The sequence below is a fragment of the Solanum dulcamara genome, chromosome 10, assembly GCF_947179165.1.
Source record: "Solanum dulcamara chromosome 10, daSolDulc1.2, whole genome shotgun sequence".
In the NCBI taxonomy this organism is placed as follows: Eukaryota; Viridiplantae; Streptophyta; class Magnoliopsida; order Solanales; family Solanaceae; genus Solanum; species Solanum dulcamara.
The window spans coordinates 66,934,116-66,948,170 of record NC_077246.1 but is presented as its reverse complement, the minus strand read 5'-3'; the positions used below and the strand labels follow the sequence as shown (position 1 = coordinate 66,948,170).

Sequence of the window (14,055 nt, the reverse complement as noted above, 5' to 3'; positions counted from 1 at the left end):
TTATGTATCCGCACTATTGAATGATAAACGTATCAAAAGAGTAAGTATAAGATATAGTTACAATAAAATGGTTTCATAAAGAATAAAAGATGATTATAGAATAATCAGTAAAGATAAAATGAAAAAAAAATGATAAGATATCAATTTGATTATATCAAATTAATCATCATACAAAATAAGATTTGTCATTGTTATTTAAGGATGAATTAATTTATACAATATGATATAATAAAATTTAAAAATAACTAAAATAAATATTATATTTAAATTAACAATACAATATAGGGGGTAAAAACCATCCAAACAAGGCGTCAAGAATAATGGTATTTGGGTGCCTTGGAACTCATTTGCTTGTACAAAAAAATCGAATCTTAATTAGTCAATTTTTAATTATTAAATTTATTTATTTATAAATTTTAATTGTTAAGTATGTTTTTTAATATGTTACAATCACTTCATGGATCTGAACGATTAATATATGTCTATACAAAAAGATATATAAAGATGACGGTTTATCAATTTCATTTATTTACTACTGTAGTTATCACAACCATTATCAACTATCACCCCTTCCCCTCCCCATTATCAACTAACACCACATACCACCATAATTATCATTGTTGCTGTCCCCATCTCATTTATAATCACCACAGCAAATCATCATTATCATACCAACCACCAACAATCATTAGTGTATATTCTCAATTACTATCATCATTAACTATTACTATTATCCACCATCAACTATTACCATCAACCACTATTGTCAGTCACCATCACCACTAGCTACTACACAACGTCATTATTAGCCAATGTCATCCACAATCGACATTTATAACCACTATTGCTATCAATTATTATCATTAACCGCCATATAATTTCCTTAAAACATATTATTGATATAGTATTAGATTTCGTATTTTTTTAAATAAAGACAAGTTATACATTCAAATTTCTGTGACTCAAATGTTGAAAAATCACAATTTAATTGGAAGATTATAAATTGAAATTCAATAGCTCCGTAGCAATTATTGCCCACTATCTAATCATTACCTACCTTATCTCATGTTAAGTGTTGATTGTATAACGAAATGTAAATAAAAATATTGAAATGCCTCTATTTCGCACTTCTTGAAATCGAAGCTTAAACTTAACATATCTATGCAATTCTTATATTTTTAGCCCTTCAACGTGTAGTTTGTTTAAACTTACCAAGTTTACTTTCATGTGCCCTTTCATACGTGGTTAGTAAAATTGTCATCCTTCCATCACATATTATTGATTTTGTCGTGTTATTTTTCTCTAAACACATTTAGTTTGTTCTATTTTTGTAGAGATAAAATAGATGGCTAAATAGAGAGGAGTGCTATAGCAACGCAATGGGTTATTTGCACTTTTACCTCAATTTTGTGCTGGTCTTTAATTTTTGTCCTTCGAGACAAATAGTTTTGGGGGATATAAGCTTAAATTTTCGCATCATAATATTGCACAAGTCATGTCACGTGCCCTCAGAGAACTTATGCCCCACTAGGCATAAGTAGCAGGGCATAAGTCCGATTTTGAAGGGCAAAACTTAAAGACCAACCCATTTAAAGAGCAAACCGTGCAATTAAATAGGCAAAAAGTTCTAGTATTGATCTTATTACTAGAATATTACCAAACCTGAACCAATAACATATCACTTGAGCTGCAGATTACAAATATAGACTGCAAACAAGATGGAAAAGAATAACAAGCTATCTATACAACCACTGCCATACAAAATGTTCTGCCAAACTGTTAATTCAACTTTGGTAGCTTGAGTTCCATTGCTGCTGATTGCAAGCATAAGTCAGAGGCACGCCTAAATGTCACCTGTTGTCCTCCCATGTTTGGAAAGATTTCTATCTTGCCACAACCAGAACGCAGAGAGTACAGACATCAGCATGCTTGTTACAATTTTACAAGCAACCATTAGAAGAAGTAGGAGAATTGTAAAAGTAGGCAAGGAGCACAGCAAGGCTATGCAGAATTGCTTCTTACAGCTGCATCTATGGGTTTTTCCTCGAATCTTATTGTGTGCCTCGCATTAACCCATTCCGTGCTACATTCCTGTAGATAATTACATGTTATTTGAAGTTAAAATCAATTAAATTAGGATAACTGGCACGGTGAAGTTCTACATTGCAATGCTTCTCCTAGCACTTATTACCAGGGTGAGTGAGTAGTAATAGGAGAAAAATGAACTACGGCAAATAGAGAGTTGCTAGAATGGAAAGCATAGAAGTCCTAGAGAAATTTAGTTTGCTAGCTAGTGAATTACTAGTTGGGAACTACAGCAACTATCCCTTGTGGCTGCAGCTGCATTGCCTAGAAGCACCATGTTTTAACTTGCCAAAACTATAAAAGACTAAACATTTAACATATAAAAAATGATTCAGATCAAAATTGAAGATCCATGATTTCAGTTCAGTTACTATACGTTTACCTAAAACTGCCATCTTAGAGAAACTATGGGCCCTTAGAACCCCAACCTGTATTCAACTTTAGCAACAGAAATTGCTTTTGAAAAGGATTCATCCGGGATAAAACTTATGTTAGTCTTTTGTCTGGTATAAAGATTATAAATCACTTATCAAATTTATAAAAAGAAAAAGAATTATACTCCAAGTCTGAGTTTGTCATTTAAAGACTTCTTCAAGGAAATAAGTAATCAGATGAAGTAACAGCGCAAACATGGGTAAGTCCTCTATATGCAAACCACAACAGAAGCTCACTAGACTGCTCCTATCTTAATATTGTTCATAAGAGTTATATTCTCCAGTGTTATCCATCCACTCTACAAGTCTACATACATGTTTCAATTCCATAATTTTTTCAAATATATGCCTCAAGTATCTCCCATTTGGCCATATATTTTGAGGTTGAAACTTAAAAAATTGAGTTTTTGAAATTGTGTTTGGACATACATTTTACTTGAATTTTTTTTGAAGTTTTGTGATTGGAAGTCCCCCCCAAAAAGAAAATGGTACTTGAAAATATTTAAATTTCATGGTAAAATAGATATTTGAAGTTAAATTTTCAAAAACTACCCCCAAAATCTATGGCCGAATGCTAGCTTAATATGACAAGTTAGATAACTTTAAAGCAAAGATATTCACACGTGATACGATCATCTGTTTCCACTACCATCATAGTTTAATGCCTCAACAACACAAAATTTTGATAACCAAGAAATCACTAAAGCCAATGGTGCACAGTTCAAAACTCAGTGGATAATGGTTCACCCTTCTACCCTTATCCATTTCAATACCAGGCTTTTGTATGTGGTAGGAAGGGGAGCCTTGGAGTAACTGGTAAAGTTGATGCCATGTAACCAGAAGGTCACGGGTTCAAGCCTTGGAAACAGCCTCTGGCAGAAATGCAAGGTAAGGCTACGTACAATAGACCCTTGTGGTCGGGCCCTTCCCCGGACCCTGCGCATAGCGGGAGCTTTAGTGCACCGGGCTTTTGTATGTGGTAGGATTCAAACCCATGATGTGTTCCTACCCACACATCACACATTGTGCGCATACCACTATAATTTTTTTAAGGAAGTATTCACTACCATATGTGTTAGGTATCAACGATGCCAGAAACATATGAATTTTCATGTTTTCAATAAAATTTAATCTTATCATAAATATATATGTGAAAAACTACTAAAATTTCAACAAAAGTTATATTCTGAACCAATAATTTCAAAAGTACAATGTGTTTAGTGCCAAGAACCTTAATGGTTAGAAACTTGTAGCAACACGACAATTATTTGCTAATGAAGTGGCTGTGGAGATATGGTAAAGAAAGAAGGTAGCAGCTTATGAGAAACTTTATTTTGTGTCTCATAAAACTGACACAAGTTGTGTGAGGCTTCTTCTTGTTCACAAATTAGTTGACCCAAACCTTACATTTTGGGGTTCACAATTTGTGAAACAAAAAGAAGCCTCACACAACTGTAATCTCTGATAAATATGGGGAACAAAACCTTTAGTCTTCAGGCCCAGATAACATTTTCCTGGACTAAGCTTAAGGAAGCATATCTGCATCTTATGGTCTACTTTTGTCATCAACTCGAAGATCAAGGTTGGCAATGAAAGACATACTAGGTTTTAGCAAGATGCTTGGTTAGGTCATAATTTTTTAATGATTCAATCTCAGAACCTATTTCTCATCTCATGCTGGAAATCTGGTGTCAGATTACTGGAATGGCAACAACTGGTGTTCACATTTTCACAGGAATTATTTTGGTTGGGAAGTTCCTGGAGTGGTTCAACTACTGAATGATTTGGAGGAAGTTGTCTTGGAGGAGGAAGTACTGACAACAGAGTAGGGATTAAGCAGAAAAAATGGCTCCTCTGTTAAATCTTGCTACAAGACTCTCAGCAGTGAAAGAGACAACAGTACTTGCTGGCCTTGGAAGACAATGTGGAAGTAAAAAGCACCCAACAAAATTAACAGCTCTTTGTGGCTAGTGGCACTAGATGCATGACTAACTCAATGCGATCTTCAGAGAAGAGGTATGACAATTTGCAGCAGGTGTTTTATGTGTAACAGGGACAAGGAGAATAGCAGCCACCTTTTTTTGCATTGCCCAGTGGGGAGACAGATCCGGTGACTCTTTCTCAACATATTCAGGGTCCCTTTTGTCATGCAGTTCATAGTAAAGGATCTCCTGACCAGCTGGAGAGTTGGGGGAATGAGAAAGTTAGTAAGAAAGATTTGGAGTTAAGTGCTGTATGTGTTTGGTATCATGGAAAGAAAAGAATGCTAGATGTTTTGAAGGAAAATCAGAATCTGTACAGAAGACTAATTTCAGAAGTTTATGCGTTTTAGGCTTTTGGTGTAATCTTCAGGATGTTAGAGACGAGAATAGCATGCTCAATTTCATAGATTCTCTTCAGGAATAGGTTGTTTGTTCATATGGAACTCTTTCTTTTTACTTTTGAACAGAAAGGTTCAGAGCTGTGTAAATCCCTGGCACCTAGTGCCAGGTTACTGATTTTAATACATTAATTACCATACCTATTCAACAAAGAATTAAAAAAGGAAGAAAAAGAAAGAAATTTGCTTGAATGTTAAGTCTGAGTTAAGGGGTTTCACATGCACGAACACATATGGAGATAATTAGTGATAAAGACTGACATAATCGGTTGACAGAATTGAAGGCATACCTTCCAGGAAGTGGCTGAGAACTGTTCACTGGACCCTTAGAATTTGCAAATCTTTTTGCTCTATTTTCTTGTTCTTTCTCAACGCGCATGGCAGAAACCTCCTTCTCCATCACAGCAACTTCCCTTCTCATTTTTTTGGCCTCAACTTCCATGGCTTTTGTTAAAGTCTCTACTTTCCTTGCTAACATCTGAACCACAAGAATACTATCACGCTTAGCAGAAAATCAGAGTGAGTGGAGGTAGTCATGATACCATCTGAAATCGATCTAACCTCAATAGCGTCGTCCTTGTCATTAAGACTTTGATCCTTCTCATGACCAGCTTTCCTCAAAGCAATTACTTCTTTTTGCAGCAAATCATATAATACTCCAGGCACAGTATCCTCTGTTCTTATCATTTGTGAGTCATTGTGTTTTTCATCTTCATTTGCTTTCCATGAATTGCTCTCAGTCTCATTGTCTTTGGTCCCGTCACAGGACTTGCTGCTGTTGAAATTTGGACCGGTTCCATTCAGAAGTTTTTTACTCCTGTCCAATGATCTTGAACCACCATCAAACGACTTAGATGTCCCTTTTGCATGTTTCAACACTGTACTGGCCCCAGAAGATCTCAGCTGAAATGATGGTGATCTCTTCGGTAAAAAGCCATTGGCGGTCAATTTGGAGATGTTGTCAGCACCACCCAGTGATCGCCGACGCGAAGGACCGTTGCTTGAACTTCTTCCATCTGGTGTAGTGCGAGCACCTGTGCTAGTTGATTTTAATGTCTCTTCAAGGACCTTGAGCCTTAGATGATATTTCTCCTGAGGAGATTATTAAGGTTGAGATAGAAACAAATTATAGAAATAGCATCTAAATCATGCTAAGTTACACACTTCTATTGGACAGAATTATTACTTTCAACTGGGCTTCGGATTTCGCAGTTCGTTCAGAGATTACAAGCTTGTCACGTAACTGTTGCAACTCACCCTGCAGAACATTTTGTGAGACCAATGTGAGCTCATTTACTTTATTAAGAACACATTCAGTTGTATCAGGACAAGATGCCCCTATGATCTCATATGGCAGAAGTCGTGGAAAACTATCAAACCTGCAGAAACTTTCTTTCTTCAAGCCACTGTTTAACAGGCATTACTTTATCACTGGCATCTTTCCATTCATTAGCAACCACGGTTGCTACCCTATTAGCTGTGACCTTGGCACGTGCGAGCTCCCGGTCAAGAGTTTTTCTTTCTTCCTGTAGAACAGACAAGTAGAAGCATTCTACTTTAGGATTATCCATGTACAAACTATTAAAAGTATATTTATGAAAGTCTTGCAAGGATCGGTTACATTCATCTCTTGAACTTTTCTTTGGTAATCCCGGACAGCATTAGCAGCAGCACCGCCAGCAAGAACAGCCTCTTCAAGCTCACGTACAGTTTGGGTAAGCTTTTCAACCTCTGCAACTTTTTGTCGATGCATTCTGTCCAATATTTTATTTTCTTCCTGGTGTACGTTTTTATGAAAAAAACACAATTAATGGAAGGATGATTTAGAAATTAAAAGAACAACAAAGTAGTCTAATGTTCATAACAGCAGAAGCACAATTTCTACGATCAACATACCTGGCATATTTCTATCTGTTTCATCAATTCCTGGTTCTTGTTCTGAAGATCATCCACCATAGAAGCCTTTGCTAATGCTGACTGCACAGTTCTCTCAGCATCAAGTAGAGCTGCTTCTTTTGACTTAGTAAGACGGTCCAGTGCTTTATTATCATCTTGAAGCTTTGCAATCTAGGGAGAAGATAGGCCAGAGAATGAGAAAATATCCTTCTATGAGGGTGAGGATATACATAATTACAGCCAGATGCAAAACACTGCCACAGACCTCCTGACGAGCAAGCTTGAGTTCAGCCTCCAAAGGTGCAAGAATGGCTTCAATTGGAGGCATATCATCATCTTTTTGAGCAGCATGAACCCTTCGAAGGGTGGCTTCTGCAGCAAACTGTGCTGCCATGGATGCCTTTTTCTCTTCATTAATTTTCTTAATTTCAAGATTCTGCCAAGCAAGAAATGTATACACAGTTATGAGCAGCACATTAACAAAATAAAAGAAATTTTACAGGGAAGAGTTTGAGTTAGCACCTTGCTTTCCAAAAGAGATTCTGTCAGCTTGAGCTTCTCGTCAACCCTTGACCACTCAGCGGTAAGCTATAATATCATGGAATACAGTCAACTATATAAGCTTGTGTTCTTAGCACTAATGAATAGCTTTAAAATAAACACAGCAGAATTCGTCATATGTACCCAACTCAAAGTGCCTAAGGGACAGATGTGCAACGCTACTACTAAGAACTATGTAGCCAAAAACAACAACACAAATGCAAATACTAATCTAGACCAGCCCCTCAACTATCAGTAGATTGCAGTTTACAACAATTGATGTGGAAGCTCATACGAGTTATTCTTATTTTGAAACAAGCTGCGCTTCCCAATAAAAAAAGGAAAAAAAAAACATAATGACAGAGAGACTATTAACATTAATAAAATTGCAATTTCCTTAAATGCTGTTTAATGAATCCTCAAATGTTGAGTCCAAATGATACGAACAGCATCCTGTAGCTCGTCTTTCTCTAAAGCAGAAATTAAAAGTAAATCCAGTTACGTAACAGCAAATCTCATACAAAAAAGACTTGGAAAAGGTAGAATTTAGACGAGAAAAAGAACTGATTGATATTGAAGGCGCCAGAAACTGCACTAGAATTGCAGTTCGAATCTTATAATTTTACCATATATTTGTCTGTAAAGAAAGAATCGCAACAAAATTCTCCACTCTTGTCCTAGTTGTTTCACAACTCCTACAATTCTAGCCAAACTCTGCAAATGCAGTCATTTTCCATTTCACACTCAACGCATCTCCTAGTCAATCCCAGTCTTTTTCAACGGTTTCAACTGTGATTATACTTGACCTTTGAACTCAGTTTTTTAGATGTCAAGAGTGAAAATGGAAATCACTTTCTTACTTCCTCTTATCCTGAGTAACTCAAAATCATACTCTCTTAGCACGTTAGCAGTCGATAGCCAAATTAAATCAATATATCTACAAAGCATAAAAATATATATTTTCACATTATGTCACATTGTAAGAAGGTAGCAGAACCTCTTCAACAGCCTTTTCTCGTAAGCGCTCGGACAATCTCAATGACTTGATCTCCGCCTGAGCCTCATACAATTCCCGGTCCTTATCTACAATGGCATAATCACACACAGTATTAACAGAAAAATTGTAAAATGGAAAAAAAAATCATCCAGCTAGCAATTCTGACCTCTTAGTTCATTCTCCAGTCTATTAAGCTCCAATTTCACCGGATCCGATCCGTGGAGAAGGTTTAAGAACTCATCGGCGTCTAGGCTTGGCCTCATGGACGTCCTTCTCCGGTAAGTCTTCCCTTCCTTGAACGAAGCTGATACCGTCAACGGCGTTGTAAAGCCTGCAGTGTCACTCGTCGGCGGTCGCACATTGTAGCTATTATCGCCGGAAACCTCCGCCATCTCCGATCTGTAAACTTCTACGGTAAGCTCACTTTCAATGAATATTTACAACGAGTTGTTACAGATAGAAATGATTATGTAGATATTTATATAGAGATAATCTGTTGTTTAACTAATTTAAATTAGCATTTTAAAACATTTTCTTTATAATTTAAATTTAAAATTTTGTAACTAATTAATTGCCTGTAGTATATTGGTCAAGCTCACATGGGATGCAGCTAGTAGGTACATTAAAAATCGTTAGTCTGTCACCATCCAAGAACAATAATAAAATAAAATTGTGCAAATGACAATTTTGTTATTGCGCTGAAGTAGTGGGAGTAGTAAACACAATAATTTCGAAACAAAATGCATGATTATATTATTGTGCATGTAATTAAAAATATTAATTAATTTTGAATGATGTATCTCAATATTTATATTATAATGATGGAATAACTAATTTTGTTATTGTATTTTTCGGTGAAGCTATCGGCAATGGTGATGATGCTTGCTCACAGCAATATTTATATTTTATCATAGAATTTCAACTTAAATATTTTATCCTTCGTCGAATGATTTGAAATTCCACTTTGAAGCGGAAGGTGTATCAATGGTTAACTTCAACTCAATTTAGGCCGTATTTGTTTACACTTAATGTAGGTTATTTGAATTTGAACGGTTTAAATATTAGACCATTAAGTGTATTTGTTTTTATTATGATTTAAGTATTTAATTGATCTGAATAGGTCTTAAACTCTTGATCATTTAGATCTAGAACAAATTCTTAATATCATCAAAATGTATTTAAGTGTGGACGGTATTTACCATCACTCTATCCACAATTACCGGCCAACACCACTAACCACCTATGTCATCATCACCGCCACCATTAGTATCACTTACCACCAACCACCATTGCTAACCATTAATGCCAGCTGCTTTCATATCTATCTCCTCTGTCATTATAATTATATTCATTCTCACCATCTCTATCGTCGTCACCATCAGCCATTGTCGCTAATCACTACTGACAGCTAGCTGCTACCACACTTGTCTTATCTATCATTATAATTATATCCATTGTCAGTACCATCACCATCTTTGTAGCCACCGCTACCTTCGCCCACCACTATAACCACTATCTCTACTACAGTTAATTTCTACTACCAACAAACTCTGTTATTACAACTAGCACCGCTCTTAACTATCACCATACATTCTTCGATCACCAACACAAACGCCACCACCTCGACCATTGTAGTCAATCTCTATTGTCAATCACTTACATCATCATAACTAGTATTACTGTCAACTATCACAAACACATTAAAATGATCGATTGACCATCTACTATAATTATTCCTTATTATAATACTTATATGGTTTGATATTTATTCCTACCACAAAAAAATCCTCTTAATATGCTAAAAATGACAAGTAAAAATAAAAATCTATTTTTAATATAGTGAATAAGTAAAAGTGAACGGAGAAAGTATAAAATTAACACAAATTTTTATTTAAATATCTAATTTTAGGAGCATTTCTATTGATCACTTGCACTATCAAAGTTTGTATTAATTTTGATATTTTTTGGGCGAAGTTTGTGTTTTTCACTCTCTTGGATTGCATGGAACCATTCAAAAGAAATATTCTTTTCATTTTAAAATAAGTGTTATTTTAATTTATTTTATGTTCATTTTAAAAAAATACAAATTATATTTTAGAGGAAAGAGGATTTATTTTTTTTAACATGTATTATTAATTCACACGATATTAATTCATTTTTTCAAGGAAATGTCCATTAGAGTAGCTTATTATTTGCAGCCAACACACCTTTTTTATTAATGTTCCATCTACATAAATAATATAATATATAATATTAATTATGAGTTTTAGTACGTGTTCTATCTTTATCAAAAATGATAGTATTTTTTTTATCTGGAATAATAAAAAAAAGGGAAAAAGCTCAAATATGCCATCGAACTTTGAGAAAAAAACTCATTTATGTCATTCGTTAAAAATTTGGCTCATCTATGCCATTGCCGTTTGAGAAAAAGGCTCATCTATGCAATTATTTTTTAATTCCAATTTTGCAGAACTACCCAAATAACTTTTAACACCTTTTTATTAGAATTTTGAATCAAATATACTCTTTTTGCTTCTTCTTCTTCAAGAACACATGAAGAATATCAAGAACTTCAAATTTCCAACTTCTTCAATCTTTTATAAAATCACCTCAAATTTCAATAGTAGCGTCATTCTGAGCTAGATATCAAAACTCAATATCTTTTAAGCTCGAATTCAACCTAACCCAACAAAACACACTTAAATTTTTTTCAAAATTTCAAAACTTTAACCTCCTTTAATAGTAGAATTTTCTCCACAACTCTAAAACACTTGAAAAATTTGAACATAGATATAGTGAACTTTAACATTAAAGGAGATTGAATTTTTGAGTTGTAGCGAAATTTTCACCATTAAAGAAGGTTAAAGTTTTGAAACTTTGAGGAAATTTTAAGTGTGTCTTGTTGGTTAAATTGAATTTGAGCTTAAAAGATATTTAATTTTTTGATATCTAGCTCGGATGGATGCTACTATTGAAATTTGAGGTGATTTTATGAAAAATTGAAGAAGTTGTAAATTTGGAGTTCCTGGTGTTCTTCATTTATTGAAGAAGAAGAAGTAAAAAAAGTATATTTGATTCAAAATTCTAATAAAAAGTGTTAAAAGTTGTTTTGGTGATTTTGCAAAATTGAAGTTAAAAAATAATGACATAAATGAGTGTTTTCTCCAACGACAATACTATAAATGGGCCAAACTTTTAACGGATGACATAAATAAGCATTTTCTCAAAATTCGATGGCATATTTGAACCTTTTCCCAAAAAAAAATAAAAATATTTTTGTATTTCTTCTCCTCATTTCTCTCTTTTTTTTTTCTTTTTCCATTCCCCCCTATCTCTTTCTTCCCCCGGCCCCCTTTCTCTCCTTCTTATCTTTTTTTGATCCGATTTCTCTCTCTATATATATCTTTCTCTTTCTCTTCCTTCTTTTTTAAAAAATATGTAATAATTAATTATTCTAAATTAAACTAAATTTTGGATTGGATATTATGAAAATGATGATTTTACTATTTTTTAAATTAAATCATTTTTATGTAAATACATATATAATGCATTTCTAACACAATAAAAGAAATAAATATAAACAATAATTGTAATACATTTTGAATTCAATATATTATTCATATTCAAGATATATTTCAATGCACGTAGTGAATATATAACTAAAATATTTTTAATACAATAATATATTTCGTTAAAAAGAGAAAAAATAAAAAATAATTATAATAGATTTTGATTTCAATGTATTATATTATAGGCATATTTCAATGCATGTGGTGAATATATAATCAAAACATTTTTAATACAATAATATATTTGTTGAAATAACAACAATTGAATTTATAACAATATATAATATTGAATTCGAATTGCAATACATTTTGAATTCAATATATTATGCATGTTTCAATGCACATGCTTAATATATAACTAAAATATTTTTAATACAATAATATATTTCGCTAATAAGAGAAAAAAATAAAAGATAATTATAATAAATTTTGAATTTAATATATTATAATTAAAATGTGGTAAATATATAATTAAAATATTTTTAATATAAATGTATTATAAGTATTATGTGTGAATTTCAAATATTTCAGATCTATTTAAATTAATTTACGTTGTTAAAAATGTATTGAATTAATTAATTATTATTTTTAAAAGAGAGAGAAAAAGAAAGAGAAATATAGAAAAAAAGGACAAAAATACAAGAAAAGAAGGATACAGAAAGAGAGGGAAAGAGAAAGAGAGAGAGAAAAAATGACAAATATAATGCATTTCTAACACAATAAAAGAAATAAAAAAAATAATTATAATAGATTCAATATATTATATATATATTATAGGCATGTTTCAATGCACGTGGTGAATATATAACTAAAATATTTTTAATACAATAGTATATTCCGTTAATAAGAGAAAAAAATAAAAAATAATTATAATAGATTTTGAATTCAATATATTGTAGGAATGTTTCAATGTACGTGGTGAATATATAACTAAAATATTTATAATACAATAATATATTTTAACACCATTAATAAGATAAAAAATAAACAATAATTATAATACATTTTTAAATCAATTTATGATACATATTATATGCATCTTTCAATAAATGTGGTGAATATATAATTAAAATATTTTTAATACAAATATATTATAAGTATTATATGTGAATTTCAAATATTTCGGTACTATTTCAATTTAGATAATTAATTATTAATTTTTAAAAAGGGAGAAAGAGAAAGAGAAAAAATATTTAGAAAAAAAAACAGCAGCACGTAGAAAGGGGGGAGGGAGGGAGGGAGAGAGAGAGAGAAAGAGAGAGAGAGAGGGGTTTATTAATTAAGATAAATATGTTATAGACTGTAATAAAAAAAATATTTTAAAAAAGGGTAATTCTTAGTCTAAAAGAGTTCATTTATATAAAAATTCCTTTATTTTATTTTGAAAATAGTTTTTTTTTTTCATTTTTTATTTAGAAACTATTCTAGGCACAAATAACATATGTCCCTATTTAATTCGACAATTTATATATTACTCACGAGTGTAACATTCACACTTTATAATTTTTTATTATTATTTAGTTATTATCTTTATCGTCTCTGTGATGATATGTTGATTTTAATGTATTAATAATTTAAACGGACGTAAAATGAACAATTTTGTGAAATTCTTTAAGTGGTGCTCAATTAGTATATTCGTACCAAGAAAGTGACTATACAAAATAGAAAAGTCATTTCATTCACAGAAAAAAAGATTTTGACATTAATAAGTTTGTTGTTTAGGCTAAACCCGTCACCTGTCTATATATTAATTTGGCATGCATCTAGACTCGAGATAAAAATAAAATTAATATCCAATTTGGTGTGTGGTCATTTTCCTAAGTATTAATTTTGATGATTACAATCACATAATAAAAATCCAAAGCCTCTTTCCCCGCTCAAGTTACATGTCGGATTGCGCGGTCATCTTTAATTTTTAATTGAATTTGATGTGATTAGTCGTTCCGAAAGTCAAGTCATATTTTTTCTAGTATACTAATGTATAAGTGTTTTTTATTTTAGGACCTTTTGATATATTATGTATCTTTTCTCATGTAACTGTTTAAAAATTATTTCTCTACATTAATAGTAATTGATTTATTTTACTAATTCTAAGAATGATATGATAAAAGAAAACAAACTCAATTTTATCTTGTTATGTTATATTACTTATCG

General features: G+C 32.3%; 1 protein-coding gene across 1 annotated transcript; it reads right to left on the bottom strand.

The window, feature by feature from the left end:
* Positions 1 to 1,458: 1,458 nt before the first annotated feature.
* Positions 1,459 to 8,792, bottom strand: LOC129870351 (microtubule-associated protein 70-2-like). The gene is made up of 11 exons (XM_055945108.1): positions 8,499 to 8,792; positions 8,333 to 8,418; positions 7,318 to 7,383; positions 7,061 to 7,231; positions 6,796 to 6,966; positions 6,521 to 6,676; positions 6,279 to 6,425; positions 6,086 to 6,157; positions 5,461 to 5,991; positions 5,190 to 5,377; positions 1,459 to 2,091 (listed from the first exon to the last, which is right to left on the bottom strand). The coding sequence occupies exons 1-11, from the start codon at positions 8,722 to 8,724 to the stop codon at positions 2,052 to 2,054; spliced, it is 1,854 nt and encodes a 617-aa protein (XP_055801083.1). The 5' UTR covers positions 8,725 to 8,792; the 3' UTR covers positions 1,459 to 2,051.
* Positions 8,793 to 14,055: the final 5,263 nt, after the last annotated feature.

Excerpts from the sequence above, each read along its gene's own strand:
- LOC129870351 (XM_055945108.1), bottom strand. The coding sequence starts at position 8,724 with ATGGCGGAGGTTTCCGGCGATAATAGCTACAATGTGCGACCGCCGACG. Across the intron at positions 7,384-8,332 it reads GAGAAAAGGCTGTTGAAGAG|CTTACCGCTGAGTGGTCAAG; the intron begins GTTCTGCTACCT and ends ATGATATTATAG. Across the intron at positions 6,158-6,278 it reads AAGAAAGAAAGTTTCTGCAG|GGTGAGTTGCAACAGTTACG; the intron begins GTTTGATAGTTT and ends AATGTTCTGCAG.